Source organism: Echinops telfairi, unplaced genomic scaffold (assembly GCF_000313985.2).
Source record: "Echinops telfairi isolate 266 unplaced genomic scaffold, ASM31398v2 ScPeMD7_3;HRSCAF=10, whole genome shotgun sequence".
In the NCBI taxonomy this organism is placed as follows: domain Eukaryota; kingdom Metazoa; phylum Chordata; class Mammalia; order Afrosoricida; family Tenrecidae; genus Echinops; species Echinops telfairi.
The window spans coordinates 4,499,001-4,517,591 of NW_022103899.1; the positions used below are offsets into that span (position 1 = coordinate 4,499,001).

Here is an 18,591-nt window from a genome sequence, read left to right on the forward strand (position 1 = left end):
CAATAATGAGAGTAGTGATACCAGGATGGTAAGGGCAAGGTGGTGGAGAAAGGAGGAACCAATCACAATGATCTACATACAACCCCCTCCCTGGGGGATGGAAAAGTGGGTGAAGGGAGACATTGCTCAGTGTAAGACATGAAAAAAATGATAAATTATCAAGGGTTCATAGGAGAGGGAGGGGGAAAAATGAGGAGCACATACCAAGTGCTCAAGTAGAAAGAAAATGTTTTGAGAATGATGATGGCAACAAATGTACAAATGTCCTTGGCACAATGGATGGATGGATGGATTGTGATAAGAGTTGTACAAGCCCCCAATAAAATGAATTTAAAAAAAAAGATTGACTTTATCTTTTCCAAATTAGTTGGTGTAAGAAAGTCAACAGGCGGACTGACACTCCCATTGACTACTCACACCAGCGACGACGTCATTATGAATTCAATGAACTCCACCAACAGATAATTAGATACAAAAAAAAAAATTTCACACTCAACACATGAAAAGGAACTTCTTTCCTGAGCACAGCCTGTACCTTTAGCTGGGGGGGCTTCCTTTTTCTTTGCCACAGGAACAGGGATCTTCTCTTCAGGCGGGGGTTTCTTAGGCACCTCCGGAACTTAAAGTTTTAAAACAGAATGTTAGTGCAGACACAGCCTGTATTTGGATGGACATGCACATGCACAAATCTTTACATGGCTCATTGATGTCATTGTCGCTCCTGGAAACATGGATAAGGAGCCTGGGTGGCCCTATGCTTCCAGTGCTTGGCTGCTAACTGAAAGACCAATGGTTCAAGCCCACTGTTTGTTCCAGGGTGGGACTGGAACAGACTGCTTCTGTGAGCTTGACAGCCTGGCAAACCCTGTGGAAGGAGTTCCACTGGGTCCTGTCGGTCAGTGTGGGTTAGTTGGAATGGACGCGATAGCAGTAGGCATACCTATGTTTGTAAAGTCTATTTTACTTTCAATACTGCTATTTCAACAAATATTATTTGTAAAGTCTATCTGGCTTTCAAGAATACAGACTTACTGGAAGTCAGATAGAACTGACAAGTAATGCTATAAAGGTACTTAGTTAAAATGAGAGTATGTGCTCAAAAGGATGTACTGTATATACTCGAGGATAAGTTGACCTAAATATCAGCCGAGGCACCTAATTTTACCACAAAAAGTGCATTAAAAATGTGCTGAAAAACTCAGCTTATACACGAGTATATACGGTATGTTGGATCCATCCTTTCTTTACAGAAGGATATGCTTTTGATACAAACAGACCAGACAGTGATTATACAATAGAGAGTGTGGGTTTAGTATACTGACAAATCCCTTTATGTTTTGTGCTCATTAATGCAATCTGTAATGTCAAAATTTAAGTTTTTAGAATGGCTGAGTCTGTATAAGGGGGCTTTCAAAAGTTTGTGGGGGAAATTCCATTATTTCTTAATTCTATTTTTCCATGAATTTTCTGAAACCCCTTCCTATTACTAATTTCTTTTACATTTCTCTTCTGATATTTCTAGCGTGACTGCAATGTCTTAAAACGATTGGGAAAGGCTACCATTCAAGAGGGTCAATAGCTCTGGGGAGGTGGGGATGCAAGATTTTGTAAGCATGTGCAGATGTGAGTTTTCTCTTAGTGTTTTGTTCCCACAGGACCTGTGCGCCCAAAATGTTTAGAATGGGTTGAATTTATTCTCACTGTCAATGACAGAATTGGATGATAAATATCAACAACATGCATCATTGCATTATGGCTACTTTAATTTGGATAGCTTTCGTGAACCCTTATGTCCCCGAGTTTGTAATACCTACAGCTCTATCTCGAAGTAATTATACATATATTTGTACATGTTCATGTTGTTATATATACATGTGCCTAATTAGACATATATACATATTAGTAGGTATATTTAATATTGGTTTGTTTGTGGATCAATCAGACATGCTTCTCCTTCAGGACTGTTCAGGTGACTTTGGTGTTAGTATTGGTTTTAGGAAACTTGATTTCCACATTTTAATGGCTGGGTAAGTCAGAAAAGATTTAGTTCCCTTTGATTATACAGATATAAAGCACCCATAATTCTAAATGAGCCAGGGATTTCAGATTTGACTTAGGAAGCAAATAGAAACATTAAGAAGCAAAAAAAAATTATATTTGAAGTATATAAATTTATTAAGCCTAGTTTATCCTGAAGAGAATGATGCTGGTCTCTTGCTAAGGAGGCTTGGTGGCCTAGTGGTTATGTGTTGGGCTGCTAATGATAAGGTCAGTAGTTCAAAAACACTAGCCACTCCTCAAGAGAAAGATGGGACTTTCTTTTCCGTAAGGAGCTGTAGCCTCAGACATTCACAGGGCAGGTCTACCCAGTCCTACAGGTTCACGATGAGTCAACATCGACTCAGTGGCAGGGGGTTTGGATCGCTTTAGGTTGAATCTTCCTATCATTGGCCAGCTGTTGAAGTTTATTACCTATTTTAAAACAGTAGTGTCTTTCTGTGGCTGGAAGACGAGGGCTTGTGAATTTGTTACAGTCATGATGATCTTGCTGCCTGAGAGTTCTTGCTACAACAAGTAAGTGCTGGGAAGGTTTGTATTTCTAAGGAAAGCATCTGGTGGTGCTGTGGGTCAGGCGAACGGCACGGTTGGCGATTCAAGCCAAGCCCTCCATGGGAGACAGGCGAGACTCTGTCCTGTAGTGATTTACAGCCTCGGGAACCCTCTGTGGGGCCACTATGAGTCAGACTAGACGGGAGGGTAGTGAGATTTTTGTTGTTGTCCTTCTACAGGGGCACATTTGAATCCAAACATACCTAAACGAAATCTATGTTAACTAGCTAATTAGGTAATTACAACGCTCACAGCTGATAAACTCAAACTCACTGCTCTCGAGTCAATTCCCACCCTGAGTTCCACTATAGGACCAGGTAGAAGTGCCCGTGGATTTCTGAGAGGCAACTCTTCACGGGACTAGAAAGCCTGGTCTTTCTTCTGCAGAGCAGCTGCTGGGTTCAAACTGCTGCCCCTTGTGGTTAGAAGCCCAATGTGCAACCACAACACCACCAGGGCTCTTTCACAGCAAGTAAGTGTGTGGGAAAAAAGGTGGTTTTTTTTTCTCAATTATTGTTTGCAAGACCTGCCAGTATTGACCTTTCAGAAGAGGGGCAGTTTCTGGGAGCGTCATGTATTCTTTTATTTCGCTAACATTCCATTTTGTTAAACTGCAGTCATCATTGCCAATTTCTACTCTTCAGAGTGGATTCATCAAGAAAAAGTAACATGTCTGAGCAGCGAAAGAGTTTCCTGTTGGAATATGTCTGTAGAAGAATATGTTGTGTTTCACAAACGTTTCTTACGTCTCGAGCACAGGCAAGTTATCAAAAATAGTGGTTTACCACAGTTGTTTTATAAATACTTTGGGGGGGGGCGGTGTCTTAGGACTGGTAAGCATCATAGAGAATGTATGTCAAGAACACGTCTGTGAAAGAGGCAAGCACATTAAAAACACAAGGAGCATGTAAAAGTGACAAAGCGGGAGGAGGCGTGTGCGTGACGAGGGCAGACAGCGGGCATCCAGCGGCCTCACGGCCCGTCCTGCTGTACCTTTTGGAGCAACAGCCACTTCCTTCTTGGGGGCGGGCAGGGGCTTTTTCTCCTCAGGGACAGGTTTCTTGGGAACTGCAGGCTCTTTAAAGAGAGCATTGTGGAAAGAAGTTTGAGCATTCTACCCTCCTGCCAAGACACTTAAGATCACACAAAAGCCTACTTTTTTAGGAAGAGGGTAAGAATCAAGAAACAGGCATTTGGATCTTTAATATACTCTCTTTGTAATAGAAACATTGCTGAATAAATCAATACATATAAACATGACAGGAATTACACGAGCAGACAATAGCCTACTTAGCATGACTGGGAGTCTAAGAGTGGTACTGATGGGTGTGCAACGTAATCCTGCCAGTCCCTGGAAGTCATCATAAACAGAATCCATCACAATGGCTCACAGATGGTATTTCGCTCATTCGCAGACTCCACTCAACAAAACGAACCAAATCCAGCAGGAAGACAGACACTAAGATCTCCCAACCCCCCAAATTATTAGTCTACCTTGGGCTGCTGGAGGCCCTGCCTTCTTGGGAATGGGGACAGGGACCACTTCTTCTGGGACAGGCTTCTTAGGCGGCTCAGAGACTTAAAAAAAAAAAAAAGAAAGGTGTCAGATTCGCGACAGTGAGCATTTTGAAAACAAGGCATCTGGTGCAAAATTTAGAATGTACAGGAAGGGCAGACATTCCCATTGTAGAGCAGTGGAAGGGCGGAAACCACAGTAAGGCAGATGGCTGACTGGTTCGTGGGGGCAGGCCTTGTAGAGCAGTGGAAGGGCGGAAACCACAGTAAGGCAGATGGCTGACTGGTTCGTGGGGGCAGGCCGACTGTGCTTGACTTTCCCTTGTAGGGGCGGGAGCACTGCCTGTTTCTCAGACCAGCTTTGACTTGATTTTTAAATTTTTAATGAATGTCACTTGCTTTGAAGATACCTTTCAGAAATTTTACTCTTAGGAGGTAATTTTGTCAGATGATTTGAAATACATTTCCAAAAATGTTTTCATGGATGACCTTAATATTTGCCCAATTGGCTGGACACGGTCCTGGCTTCCTGAGCTAGAGCTGGCCCATTGCTGTGGTGGCAACGGCACTGTGGTTACCGGTGTGATGTGATTGACACAGAGATGTGTCTTAGTCCAGGATGATACGTTTATTTCTGGGCAGTGGCGAAGTGCCGACAGTTTGCTAAGCTAAGGGGCAGGTAGGTTGTGTGTGTGTGTGTGTGTGTGTGTGTGTGTGTGTGTGTGTGTGTGTGGTTTAAGCCCACCCAGCGGTACTGCAGATGAAACGGTCTGGGAAGCCCCTTCCAGTGAAATCATAGCCAAGAAAGCGCATGAAGCGGCTCTACTAAGTAGCACTGGGGTCACCATGAATCAGGACTGACGTCACTGTCAGCCACCCTGGCAACATTCCCCCCACCTGGGCCCAGCAGATGTAAAGAATCTCAGAAGCATAAATCAGAATACATGACAGTCAAATAGGAAGGGACACATCGCGAGTAGTTATCACCCTGGTTTTAAACATACTTCATTTAATTCTAAATAGTTATCATCTGCAGGAGAAAGACGAGGAAATCCACAGCGGCTGGTGCTACCTGTCCTAAGGGTTGCTATGAGTCAAGATGGCCTTGCGTTTCACTTGACAGTTTAATTTTTACATAAAGGCCATGCTAACCCCACTGTTGCTTGTGACATTCCTGAAAATATAACAACCAGCTTTTGTAAGCTGGTATGACCTGGCTTCAGTCCCTTCTATATCCAAATAGCTGCTCACTGCATCGTAAGTTCCCTGCTGTGTTGAAGAGAGCACGGCTTCTCCTTCCTGTCTCCCGTGCCTCAGCCATGATGCTCCCGCTGCCCTCACCAGAAGGCACTTGCACAGGTCGACTGTGCAAACTGCATCTGATATTCCATGGTAACATACCCCGTTGTTCACTTAGGAATTTATACCAATGTTTAATCTTCGAATGATTGACTCATACCTTTCGGCGGAGGCTCAATCTTTTTGGTAACAGCAACGTGAACTTTCTCTTCGGTAACAGTTTTCTTTTGGACCTCAGGGACTTAACAAAACAAAACAAAGAGGGTATGTTTTAATGACTGATGTGCCACACGGTGGGTGGCGTTCATAACGTAGAAAGAATGCTGAAATGAAATGCAAGCAGACACAAATGTGAAAGGAAGAGATGACAGAGAAATACAGAAGGACAAAATGTCCACAGGATGACAAATAAGGTCAGAAAGAGAGAGAGAGAGAGAGAGAGAGAGAGAGAGAGAGAGAGAGATGAAAATCCATCCCAGGTCCTTCCCTGTGAGCCCCCAAGTTCCAATTTGCATCATACCTGTGACGGACACCTCTTCCTCAGTGTGGGACGCAAAGAACATCTTTTCTTCTGAAACAACCATCTTCTTTGTATGCACAGCCGGTACTTTAAAAGAGAAGGATTTCACATGAGCATTTCTGGGACGTTTAATAATAGATAGCACATGATATTTAAGTCTTTAGACAGAGTGGGTTAATAACAAATTCAGCCTTGACAAGAAAACAGATCCTGTGCTGATCTATAGCAACAAACAACCCATGCAGCCTTTACTAAATGTAATTAAATGGGAATCAAATAGTCACAACTTCTTCACATACAACGCGGTGCTTTCCAAGATCTGGTAGGGGCTATTCGAATAAATGAGAAGGTGGGGAATAGCCCGTGCAATGGCATTCATTGCCTGGTAAAGTTAGGAAACTACCCACGAGAATCAGATATGCTATTGTTACTTTAAAAATATGTAATACGCAAATGGCATAAAATGTCTTCTTTAGGTGGTTTCAGATTTGTGCTGTATTTAGCAAAATATATATACATATTCATATCCATAAATGAAAATGGTTAAAAGTGGCGGCTGAAAAGACAAAGAAGTGTACCTTTCACTTCAATAGCTTCTTCGTGTACAGGAGTCCGGGGAGGCTTTGGTGGAGCAATCTTCTTTGAAACTTGGGGCACTTAAAAAACAGGTACACATATATTTGTATTGCAAAGAATATTGTTTTGATCAAAAAGTTGTTAAAAACCTTAGTTTAGATGGCATCTAAGCCACACGCGGTGCAGCTCGGTAAGCAGGTTACTGGTGCGCGCGGCAGGAGGAAGGTTGAACGGAGAATACCTTGGATGACTTCAACCTTTTCTTCTTCCACTCTTCGGGAAGTCTTTTCAACTTTTTCAACTACTGGCTTCTTAACAACTGCAAGCGTTATAAAGAGATTGCAGTAGTTTTAGAATTTCTCTTAAAAGCCTCCTCTTCATTTATTTTAAAGAGACAAGTTTAGGGGTCTGACTTTAAGCATAGGTTTCTGTACTTATTTTGGTTGCATTTTCATTTTAAATGTCCTTAATAGTTTAAAAAATTTATAATCACCTTCTTTTTTTTGCATTAACTGAAGCATATAGAAATTCTTAAGCCTAAAGATTATTGATACAATAATGCTTAGAGAAGTTGTGCCTATTGGATTGGATTGATGGTTTATACATCTCAGCTAAACAAGCCGTGATAATGAGGTAGCTGCTGGCCCAGGTGCATATACCTTTAGGAGGTGGAGCTTCTTTCTTTGCAGGGACTTTTGCTGGAATTTTCCTCTCATGTATTTCTGTGATAAAAACACAGAAGAAAGAAGAGATGTTTGGATAGGTAAGTTTTGAGCGGTTACAGGAATTGCACATGAGGAGTTGCGGTCAGTATTGCAGGGTCCCAGGGGCTGACGAGCTCAGTCGGTTGAAAGGTTGGTCCAACCCACAGCCACTCTGTGGGCGACAGGTGAAGCCACCTGCTTCAGTGCAGATTACAGCTGTGGAACCTATAACAGCGCAGTTCTTCTTAGATGAGAGGGTTGCATGCATCCGAATCACTCCCCATCAATGGGTGATTTTGTTTGGGCCTGGCTACCGTGGGGGACTTGATGTAACAGTTAAGTGTTTGTCTGCTAACTGAAGGTCAATGGTTCAAACCATGAGCAGTCCTGCAGCAGACAGATCTGGCACTCTGCTCCCATACACGTGACAGCCTGTGAAGCCCCTCGGGGCGGGTTCCTCTCTCTCACCTGGGGTTACTCCCAGACCCCAGCAACAGCGCTGCAGACAGGATTCTTAGCACCGGGTTTTGATTGGCTTAACCACATGTAATGAGGCAGTGAAAATCAAATTTGAGCAAGGTAGTATTTAGAATTCTGTCTGTCACAGGACTAAACGTTTCATCTTACGACATCAAAACGGAAACGTTACTCTGAAGAACATGACTATTAATGATTCGGTTTTTAAAGATTTTTAACCTGACACAATCTAGTGTGATAATTTCATCTACTTCATTTATCTCTGTTCCAAATAGTCAATAAGATTGAAAGACAACAAACTGGGCAAAGGTTCAGAAAAGAGAGAGAGGAAAAAACCATCCACTGTGCACGTACCTTCGTAAACCTCCTTTTGAACTTGAATTACTTCTTTCTCTGGGTAAGTTCGCTCCCAGTCGTCATCGCCTTCCTCGTAACCTTCTTCTCTTTCATAGTATTCTTGCCCTTCTTCAAAATCCTCTTCCCATTCCTCATGCACGTCCTTTTTGGCTTCGACCTTGGTTTCATAGTCTTCGTCTGGTTCTTCGTAGTATGGTTCTTCGAAGGGCTCGGTGTAAGGTTCCATTTCCAGTTCATCGTAGGGTTCCTCGTACGCTTCTATGTGCACCTCCTTCTTCTCATAGACTGCTTGCTTTTTCTCATAGATGGTTTCCTCTTTGTGAACCTCTTTCTTCCTAGTTATGGTCATGATCTTGACTTCCTCAGCCTTGGAGGAGACATCAATGATTTCAGGAGCTAGAGAAATAGATAAGGAGAAGGATAACATTAACATACGGATTGTGTTCACAAAGTTATTTCACTAGTGTTTCCCAGAGTGTGCGCCCTAAAGGAAAGTCTATGTGGTCAAGGTATCATATAGTAAAACCTCTGACAGTCAGAACTTGACAAATCTGCTTTGTTTTCCTGGGTCTAGAAAGTGTTCTGCCTTCGGCAGGGTGTAGCCTTACCACTCCTCTATTACTTGCTTTAGTGCAAAACCATCGAATTATTCTTCTTTGACTGGATTCCAACTTACAGTAAGACTAGAGAAAGCTAAAACCTATAAACCTATATACGTATTTATATTTTCTTATAGTTTTCATTGACTTATTCCATTTAACTATTTGTTGACCACAGAGCACAATAAAGTCTTTTTAAAAAGACTTTGAAAGACTTTGAGGCTTTTCTGAGTTGGACAATGCGGCATCAGTAAATATCGTTCAGGGGACATTGCTTGCTGTGGTCTATGGGAGCTCCAGTTTGTAGAACCCTAGATTTCTTCCCAAGAGATATTTTAACATGTGATAATTTGAGGGGATTTATCCTAATGTTTCCGCATTTATTTTTTGCTCACAATGATTCTTTCAAACACATTTTTAAAAATTGCAAGCCTACATTTTAGACTGTTGACTACGACCTTTGAACTAGTTTGATGTAACGGCTGCATGTGGGGCTGATGACCACAAGGTCAGCAAACGGAAACCCCCAGCCTTCTGTGGGAGGCAGAAGAGGCTTTCTGCTTCCATAACAAGGCACCATCTCAGAAACCCCGAGGGCCAATTCCACCTTGCCAGATGGAGTTGCTATGAGCCAGAACCAACTTGATGGCAATGAATTTTTTTACAGTTCTTTTGTCAGTTGAATAAAGAAAATACAATTATGTAACCAAATCACTTCATTGATTTCATCACCAAAACTTTATTTATGTTCTCCTTAAACGTTTGTGTTCATGATGCTGGAAGGAGATAAAAGGGAGAGGTCCTCCTTGTCTAACCCTCACCCCTTCTTTCCCTGAACTTGGCCTGGGTTTCCCTTCGGGGCTAAGAGCACGTGCCCCATCACAGCCAATGCCGCTTTTGGTAACGTGGAGGAAACCCTGCAGCTTTGTATCGGCTCGGGACCCAAGATCCCCAAACGAGAAGGAACTGCAGAAATGCAGACTTCAGGAAGACATGCAGTCAGTATATTTCATCATTTCTTTGCGTTTACCTTTTGCTGGGACCAAGATCGTAGGAGGTGGGGGCTTCTCGATGACCTCTGGGGCTGCAGAAACAAAGAAGACGTGCTTACTTTCAGCTTATGCCGACGTGTCCAACGCACCCTATCCCTCTGCAGCACGGAGTCAGCTGGTGACCTGGAGTGGTTCCGAAGCACCATCACCTCTCCCTACCCAGGGCCCCCCTAAGGCTCTGGTCATCCCAGATTCAGGGCACCAGAGATGCTGTGCAGTGCCTACTAACTAAAATGCCAGGTTTTAGTTTTGGTAGATTTAAACTCATTTCAACAGATCAAATCATCTGTAGGTCTAATTCTAACATATATATTCGTTTTTTCCTGGTATTAATGGTAAAGTTCGTGAAATTGTCATGCTTTTGGCGTTTCGTCTTATTCTCTGGTGTTTCATGAATGCGCACTGCTGGCTTGTTCTTTCTTGTAGGAGGTTCTGTGCTCCGTTTTAATTTTTTAAATTGTAACGTGAGGGAACGTTTACAGAGAGAATCCCTCTTCCACTGAACGAGGCACACACATTTTAAGTTGTGGCATGAACTGCAAGCCCTTCAATGTGGGTCCCTGCTTCCATTCGCCCTTTCTCCTGCCACTTCCTGCCCCGGAGCTTTGTGTTGGGGCAGATTCGGCCCTTTTGGTCTCCTGCCCTGAGGGGAACGTCCCTCTCTGGGGGTCTCGTTCGTTTTAGAGGATGTGACTGAGAGTTGGTCTCTGGGGCTGGGCTCACCTCCAGGCTGTGGTCCATCACACTCTTTAAACATGTTTACATTTCATGACCCAATCTTCTTCCTAAAACCTCTCTAAGATATTCTTGTAATAAACATTAATGTGGTTGAATACCCCCTCCCCCCCATGAATTTTGATACCCAATGGGGAGAGCAGGAGCCATGCAGACGAGAGGAACTGCAGGAATTGTCACTGGGCGCCACAGGCAGAGGATGTCAGGAGAGAGGATCAAGAAGGAAGGTGAGAAGAGAGACCCAGAGAAGCGGGTAAGAGTGAGTGAAGGGAGAGGTGCCCTGTCCTGACATTTCACAAGCATTCCCCCCACAATTTCGGGGACAAAACCCCAACTGTTTGCTGACTAGTCATCATACCTATGGGTTTCTCTTCTTTGGGCTTGGTGACGACCTTCTTGGTGTCTTTTTTCAAAGCCTTCTTGCTCACTACAACAAAGAGATGTCAGATGTCATTAATGAACATCATTTCCAGCACCGAGACAGCCTTGTGAAAATGTTTCAGTGGGCATTGCAGTGGGCATTAGGGACTAGCATGTTAAGCCCATGAACCTGTGCAGGAGCACTGACTTGGGGAAACATAACTTGGGCATGTGGAAATTTTTAACAGGACATGCTGGCAAAATTCTGACAGCTTGTAGAATTCCAGAGGGTTGGCTAATTTAGTGGACCAGATTTAGGGCTCAGAAAGAATAAATTTTCGATAGGAAAATTTGAGGACACAAATTACTTAGTTCCCGATGTTTCCGGTATATTAAAAGAAAATAAAAACAAAAGCAAGGCCTCTAATGTTTTCTGACACTTAAAGGCCCACAGGGCAGAGTGGACCCACGGTGGATTATCTCTTACGTCCGTGGATCTTTAGGAAAGCCACGGCTTTGTCTTACAGTGAAACTGGTGGGTTAGAGCTACCAGCCTTCCAGTTAGCAGCTGAGGGCTTTAATCTCTGCACCACCAAGACTCTCTTCTGTCACATATGAGTCCTTTATTGGTACATTTGTGCCTCAGCCTCAAAACCAAACACAAAGCCAGATGTTTCAAGGATGTTATAACACAGGTCTTGTAATGAAACAGTGGATTTTATCAGACAGTTAACATTTGAACTACGAAAAATCCATGAACTATCATTTTCAATTTGAATATAAGCTAACATGGTGGATTTCAATAAGCTGTATTAGAAATTGATAGTGCTTTTATTGTCATGTCTAGCAGTTAGGGAGATGCAAAATATGAAGTCGATTTGCCATTAATGTTTAAATGATCCCATTACAATAAAACGTTTTAATAGGAAGCATGCGATTTACTTGATGGTTTTCAGAGTTTTAAGCATATGTGTCACACATTTAGTTAAGCATTAACATGAATTTGCATTTGGAAAGGCAATTCAACTTATGACCACTGGAGGGAGCATGCATTGCGTCCGTAAAGTCTGCGGGGTTTACTGTGTCATTGACAGTTTGATAACACGGAATACCTTCCATTGGCTTGGGCGGTGGCTTCTTTTCTTCAGGTAAGGGAAGTAAGAGCGGGATCGGTACAGCAACCGCAGGAGGGATTTCTGAAGAAAACCAATGCCATTATCAGTAATGTGTCTTAGTTTCCAATTTTATGGACTGCTGAGAAAGACCCCTGCATTTCTTTCCGCATTTCAAAGGTGCTATTGTACTGACACATCAGAACAAACAAGGGTGACCTGATTAGGAACTGTGACTACTTTTCTGTTTCCATCCTTTAAATGACCCAGTGAAGAATGTAACACAAAAAGGCCTATTCTGCATCCTGCTGTGTTTGGGCTCTGGTCATTTCCCGGGGACAGAAGCTGGCTTCTCCAAGCCCAGGGCCCTGGTGCTGTTCCTACCTTCTGGGGGCACTGCTCTGATAGGCATGGTTGGGATGGGGACTCTGGAGTCCGGAATATCTGGAAAGAGATAGAGAATAATAAGCACAAAAAGTCTGAGAATACAGACATCTATTAGGGAATTAAGTTGTGTTTGATCATTAGGTATTTCTAACAACATCTCATATGCGGACACAAAGCTCTTAGGATTATCTGGTTTGCAACAGCATAAACAGGTGTATTTCCTGATCAAATTTCTAAGACCACAGCATTTTCGGTCTAACCCTAGGAATTTGCTGAGTGAGACTATCTCTAATTTCCCAATCTCACAAAGTCAAGTTTTTGTTGTTATTTTACTGAAAATAACTTTACTGAATAGTATTTTTACTCAATACAATTTTATGGGCTAGAAACTAGACCTTTCTAAAACATTGGTTTGGATTTCTGTTATTCTCAAGATTGCTCTGCAGTAGATACCAATCCAAACTCACTGCCCAGGAGGCCGTGCTGACTCAGAGAGCCCCAATAGGACAGGGTGTTTCGGAGACTCTCCCTGGGAGTATAAAGGGCCCTCTTTCTCCCAGGGAGAGACTATTGGTTTTGACCTGCGGGCCTTTCAGATCCCAGCCCAACATGTACCCACTACACTGCCGGGACTTTACACTGTAGTCTAAGCAAGGGTTTATTTAATTTTCTTTTTTAAGACTCACCAGGAGGTTTCAGTTCAAGTTTGATTTCTGCAAAAGGAGAAAAAGTGATATTTTTGTATTTAGAATTTGTCTGGCCAGGCTACTTTGTTTCAAAGGGTGCAATGTGGTTTTAACTGGGAGTTTTCGAACCTTTCGTCGTTAAGTACAGCTCCGCGGTGCTCCTCGCCTCGCCCCTGGGCTCCAGTCGAGCAATCACGGAGTAGACACCTAAGGGAGAGCATCACAGGACCTTTGGTTTGGGATCTGCTTGCACACACCATTTCCCTGTTGACACGTATGCATGTGCATGTGTACATGTCTCTTTCCCAGAAAAATCGTCTATATGGAATTACCAGTAGGAGTAGAAGTATAAGAAACAGATGAAGGGCAAATTATCTTTTCAGTAAGTTACCTTCATCGTCTGGGGTCACGTTGTGGATGGTCATGTAATGGCAGCGACCATCATTCCTAAAGTTGTATTTCTGGCTCTCGATCAGCTCGGTGGGTCCTTTGTACCACGTTACAATGGCGTCATCAAAAGACACTTCACACTCGAAGGTGGCAGACTGGTGCTCGCTCACCACGATGTTCTGTATGCGCTTCGTGAACTGAATTGGTTCCGCTGTTCAAATACCAAGAAAGTTCAGGAATGTGCAAAGCGACATTTCTTCCGTGGGGCTTTCCCCTCAGACACTGAAATTCCTCAGCATTCACCCAAGTGACTAACAAATAAAAATGTAAAACATGCACAACCAAGAGAACACACTTTTCCTTGCCTCAGTAACAACAACTCATCTCATGTGAATAGCCTTGCTATCAGACGCGGTTATCTCTTTTACGGCAGATGTCGTCAGGCTAAAATGTCAAAGCTTATCATTTGATCACTCACTGACCCAGTTTTAAGTTGCTTCAGTTTTTAGTATTTCTCCCTTTCTTTTTGATGGAGGTTTGACTATGTTTTGTGTAGTCATTGTTGATGGTTTTTTGTTTGTCTGCTTTCTCTTTGTGTTTTGGGTTATTTTCTGTATAAGAAATCCAGGATAAGTAAATCTATAGCTGGATTAATAATTGTCTAGGGGCCTGGCGGGAGAGATGGGGAGCTAACGAGGACAAGAAGAAAATGTCCCTAGACGGAATGCGGTGATGATTGTGCAGCCCTTCTTAATATGATGGAATGATTAAGTTGTAGGATGTGAAGTATATGCCAATAAAACTATTCACAAACTAAAATTAAAACCCCAACAAAACTCCTCCCAATATTATCCTGTACTTCCATAGGACCAATGTAGGAAAATGTGCAAGAACCCCAGAGAATTCTTAAGATACTTAGATGAAGGTAATATCAAACAGCGTTTATCACACAAAGGTCAAATTAAATTTCAAAAACAAGTTAATGAAATAAGGGTTCATAATAAAGGAAATGTAAATTTAATTTTAACCTCCAATTTTATTCTCCCCTCCCCATTTTTTTTCCTGCAGTGAAATCATTTTGCTAGTCAGGATCTAGAATAGTTTAGCATTCGATGTGTACATAACTTTCCCTGTCAATTAATTTCAAATTCTATTGGAAACCTCTCCTTCTAAACATCAGCGATTCATTTGAAGGGTCCTGAAAGCTGCTCTCAGGCACCTGTGGGCACTCATGAAGGGGACAACCCACTGTGGTTGCAGGAGAGCTTATGCAAAATTTTGTACATCTGGAATTCAGTGTGTAGCAGCATCACGAACATCTTAGAATCACATGTATGTGGATGAGCTTTGGTTCAGAAGAGTCATGCTAGCATCAGTATTTATTTTAAAATGACTAGCATGCTCCATTAGATCATTTAGAATTGGAAAACAATTTTAAGATGTTTTAAAGTATGGGCTTTATATTAGGAGCAGGCATTGATACTCAATGTAAAGTAACCTGGGGAGGTTGAAATGCTATGTATTTAAGAAGTTGTATATTTCTGTTTCAAAAACTAAAAGTCGAGACTGACAGCTGGAGGTGGATGCTATCATTATAGCCAGAATTTTGCTTAATTGGTCGAATTGGTCCAAGGAGATATCCAGAAAATGCATGTAGTCCAATGATTAGAAAATTGTTGCTTCTAAATTCCCACATTTCGGTTTACTTCAAAGATTCGGAAAGTTGGAAGACGATACTCCAATGGTATAATTTTTTAAGGTCATATATGTACATATGTCGTTGATTTTATTCACAAAATTTAACGTAGATAGAATCAGATTAATCCTATAAATGAAATAACAACTCCTAGCCCCAATTCTTTAGATTGATCACTTTAATATCTGGTCCTTCCAAGATTTCTCTCTAGGGCTCAGCCTTATAGATGGTAGTTCTCAGGTGTTGTCTACTGAGACCCTAAGCACAACAGAACAAAACACTGCCTAGATTTGCCCCACAGGGGTGAGAAGTACGGAATTTAGACTTCAAGTGGAAATGACATTTAGAAAGTTATGCCTTCATCTGGATTTCACTAGGTTCTTGGGCCAAAAGAACGATGCCAGAGAATCAGCACTTATTAGAATGCTTTTCTTTTAGACTTTTAAAAATGGACTTGGGAGATGTGAGAGGACTCTCTCAGCTCGTGTGTTGGGAAATGAGAACATCTGGCACAGGGGTCCTTAAACTTTTTAAACAGGGGGCCTGTTCACTGTCCCTCAGACCCGTTGGAGGGCTGGACAATAGTTTTAAAAAAAATTATGAACAAATTCCTATGCACACTGCACATATCTTATTTTGAAGTGAAAAACAAAATGGGGCAAAAACACCCAGCGGGCTGGATAAATGTCCTTGGTGGGCTGCATGTGGCCCGTGGGCCGTAGTTTGAGGACCCCTGCCCGGCACGTTGGGATGTGTTTGAAGGCCGCACTGGAGAGATTCTGTGCCACCCTTTCACCTACCTTCAATTCTCAGCTCGGCCGAAGTCTCTAAGTCTTCATATTTGCAGGTGTACTGACCCTGGTCTTCCGCTCGGACATCAGCGATGGTCAGTTTGTGGACTTTGTGTTCCACTTCTGTTTTATGCCTTCCTTGGGGTTTAAGGATTCTTCCATTTCTGAACCATTCCGATTTCACATTCGGCACAGAAAACTGGCAAGTCATGGTGCAGGTCTGGCCTTCTTTCAAGGACACATCCTGAAGATGCCGTTCCCAAGTGGGTTCTGCTCACAGGAGACAATACACAGTGGGGTCAGCGTCACAGGCAGGTGTTCCACAGGAAAGGAGCCTCAGGGGCTTTTTCTACATCTCCTTGAAACTTACCGATGACAGTGAGTTTAGCACTAGCGATGTGGGGGCCGCACACCAGTCTGTAATTGCCCTGGTCTTTAAGCTGGCAGCCTTTCACTCTGAGTGTGTGTCGGTCACCATCAATCCGTATTTCAAATTTATCACTGGGCTCCAGTTTCTCCGTCCCTTTGTACCACGAGAGTTTGATTTCTGGATAGTTGATCTTAATGTCGATTTCGAAGACAGCATCGTTATCTTTTAGAACTGTCTGGTTTTCGATATCCTTGATCAGAGTGACAGGCTAGAAGAATGAAAAATAACCACGGTAATTCAAAAAGCCCAGGCTCACCGCTCATTCCCTTCCCGTTTCTGATCACCACATGCTCGTGCGGCTCTGGGCACAGTTCACGTACCTCCGTCTGTGAGAGCCTTTGCTGAATGAACGACACAAGCTCTTCAAACTCCTTTTCTTCCTTCTCTGACTTCTCGATCTCCTCAATTTCCTGGGGAGAAGAAAGTAAAACCTGTGAGTGCATGCTGAGTGAGAGGATGCATGACAAGGTTCAAGGTCCCGCCTTGAGGCTGAGCGAGGGGGCATAATATCACCAAACAACTGCAGGGGTCGGCCGCTCGAAGGGCGTGTGTCACCGGTTTCAAAGGTGAGTCCGCAGAGCTTACCAATCTGTGGGTTACTTCTTCTTGGCTCTGCTTGAGCAGCTCAAAGGCCTGAAGAAGGCCCCGGAAGTCCGTGATTCCATACATGCGGGCGTATTTTTCATATTCTTTAGGGTCAACGTTTTTGAGAAGCTCAAGGATATCGATTTCTTCTTCTTCCCCAGAACCTTTCTTTAAGGCTGGAGTCCTGAGTGGGAAGAGATGAGCATAAATCACGGGTCTGCCACTTATTCGGGACTATCTGCCACCGTCACCATTTAACATTGACCAATGTCATGAAGCTTTTTTTTTAACCCCTCCTGAGGAAGCAGTTCTGTGTTCCTTACTCAAGCAAAATGTACTTTGCCATACCGCTGAAGAAAATACAAAAAAAAAAAAAAAATGGAGTTTGAGATGGAGTGAAGACTGGACCCTGGTCCCAAAGTGTAAAAATTTGACCATAAGAAAGAAAAGAAATAAAATAAAGTTACAGACATAATAATAAAGTATGCAATAAAAATATATAAATAAGAAAGAAAAATAGGAACATTTTGGAAAACTTTTCAGCCAGAGGGCCCAGTGAAAGAATTATACTAAATAGTAACACTCATGGAAAATGTTAGTAAGAGATAAATATCATATGTCCTAGAACAGATGAGGAAAATTACATGTAGATCGATTCAATAATCGGGAATCTTGGAGGGACGCTCTAATGGAAGTCTTTGTTTTTAGACAGATGTCCTGCTTGCATGAAAAGTTACTTAAAACAATTACTTACTTTTTCAGCATTGCTCTAAGATCTCCTTCGATTTTCTCTTGTTTCTTCCTCTCATCCACCTGTAGGTTAACATTACTTTCAATTTCGCCGTGCTTGTTAGATGCCACACATCGGTATAGCCCAGAGTCCGTTTTTGTGGTGTCCCTAATCTCCAGCTTGGCTTCATCCCCTTTCTGGTGGAGGAAAATGCGACCCCCTTGGTTGAGTTGTCTCCATTTCCCCTTTGTCCACTTCACATTGGGGATGGGGTCACCTCCGACTTTGGCAATGAAAGTCGCGGTGGTTTCTGCGAAGGAAGAGACGAGCGTTACACACATGTACACACACAACGTCAATTCTTTTTCAACACCAGTTCTTCTGAAATTAAATCCGTGAAATGCTCCAACTGGAAGCCCGTGCTTGGGGGAGTACTCACTTTCCACAACTCGGATACTCTGGGGCTCTGACACAAAGAAGAGTTTCCCATCGACCGCTGCTTTCTTGGCCACAGGGACTGCAGCTGGCTTGTCTGACAAGGGACAAACAAACACGTTAACACGATCTGTGATTACAGTGACCTCAAAACTGTGATCATGCTCCCCTTTTCCTTATTTACAAAATGCCGGAGTAATTTGCCAGCATCACTCATAGGGTGCAATCTAGGACTCCCGATCAGGGTTGATTATGGAAGACAAGCCGCTTCCTAGAACTTGACACTAGTGGCTGCTGTAATAGTTTGAGCTATCATCATAGTAAAACAAAGCAGAATCTACCCAAAGAGCCACTTAAACCACCAAACCCATGCCATGGAGCTGATTCTGACTCATAGAGGCTCAGTATAGGGCTTCTGAGACAACAAATGATTACTACAGGGGCAGACAGCCTCACCTTTCTCTGAGGGGTGGGTGGGGTGGGACTATCAACCTTGAGGTTGACAGTTAGGTATTGACCTAACCCACATTACTGCCAGGGCTCCT

At 42.9% G+C, this 18,591-nt stretch overlaps 1 protein-coding gene across 1 annotated transcript in view; it reads right to left on the reverse strand.

Moving 5' to 3' along the window:
* TTN (titin) overlaps nt 1-18,591 on the reverse strand; it is a 315,644-nt gene that overhangs the window by 188,472 nt on the left and 108,581 nt on the right. Inside the window, exons 98-119 of the mRNA XM_045294579.1 lie at nt 18,051-18,143; nt 17,636-17,921; nt 16,882-17,065; nt 16,617-16,706; nt 16,237-16,504; nt 15,876-16,136; nt 13,381-13,590; nt 13,119-13,196; nt 12,990-13,016; nt 12,301-12,360; nt 11,917-12,000; nt 10,803-10,871; nt 9,688-9,741; nt 8,056-8,454; nt 7,180-7,242; nt 6,762-6,839; nt 6,523-6,600; nt 5,945-6,031; nt 5,585-5,665; nt 4,105-4,188; nt 3,604-3,687; nt 536-619 (exon numbers count right to left, since the gene is read on the reverse strand). Coding sequence (XP_045150514.1) covers nt 536-619; nt 3,604-3,687; nt 4,105-4,188; nt 5,585-5,665; nt 5,945-6,031; nt 6,523-6,600; nt 6,762-6,839; nt 7,180-7,242; nt 8,056-8,454; nt 9,688-9,741; nt 10,803-10,871; nt 11,917-12,000; nt 12,301-12,360; nt 12,990-13,016; nt 13,119-13,196; nt 13,381-13,590; nt 15,876-16,136; nt 16,237-16,504; nt 16,617-16,706; nt 16,882-17,065; nt 17,636-17,921; nt 18,051-18,143 — 2,802 coding nt within the window. The remainder of the gene's footprint in view (nt 1-535; nt 620-3,603; nt 3,688-4,104; nt 4,189-5,584; nt 5,666-5,944; nt 6,032-6,522; nt 6,601-6,761; nt 6,840-7,179; nt 7,243-8,055; nt 8,455-9,687; nt 9,742-10,802; nt 10,872-11,916; nt 12,001-12,300; nt 12,361-12,989; nt 13,017-13,118; nt 13,197-13,380; nt 13,591-15,875; nt 16,137-16,236; nt 16,505-16,616; nt 16,707-16,881; nt 17,066-17,635; nt 17,922-18,050; nt 18,144-18,591) is intronic.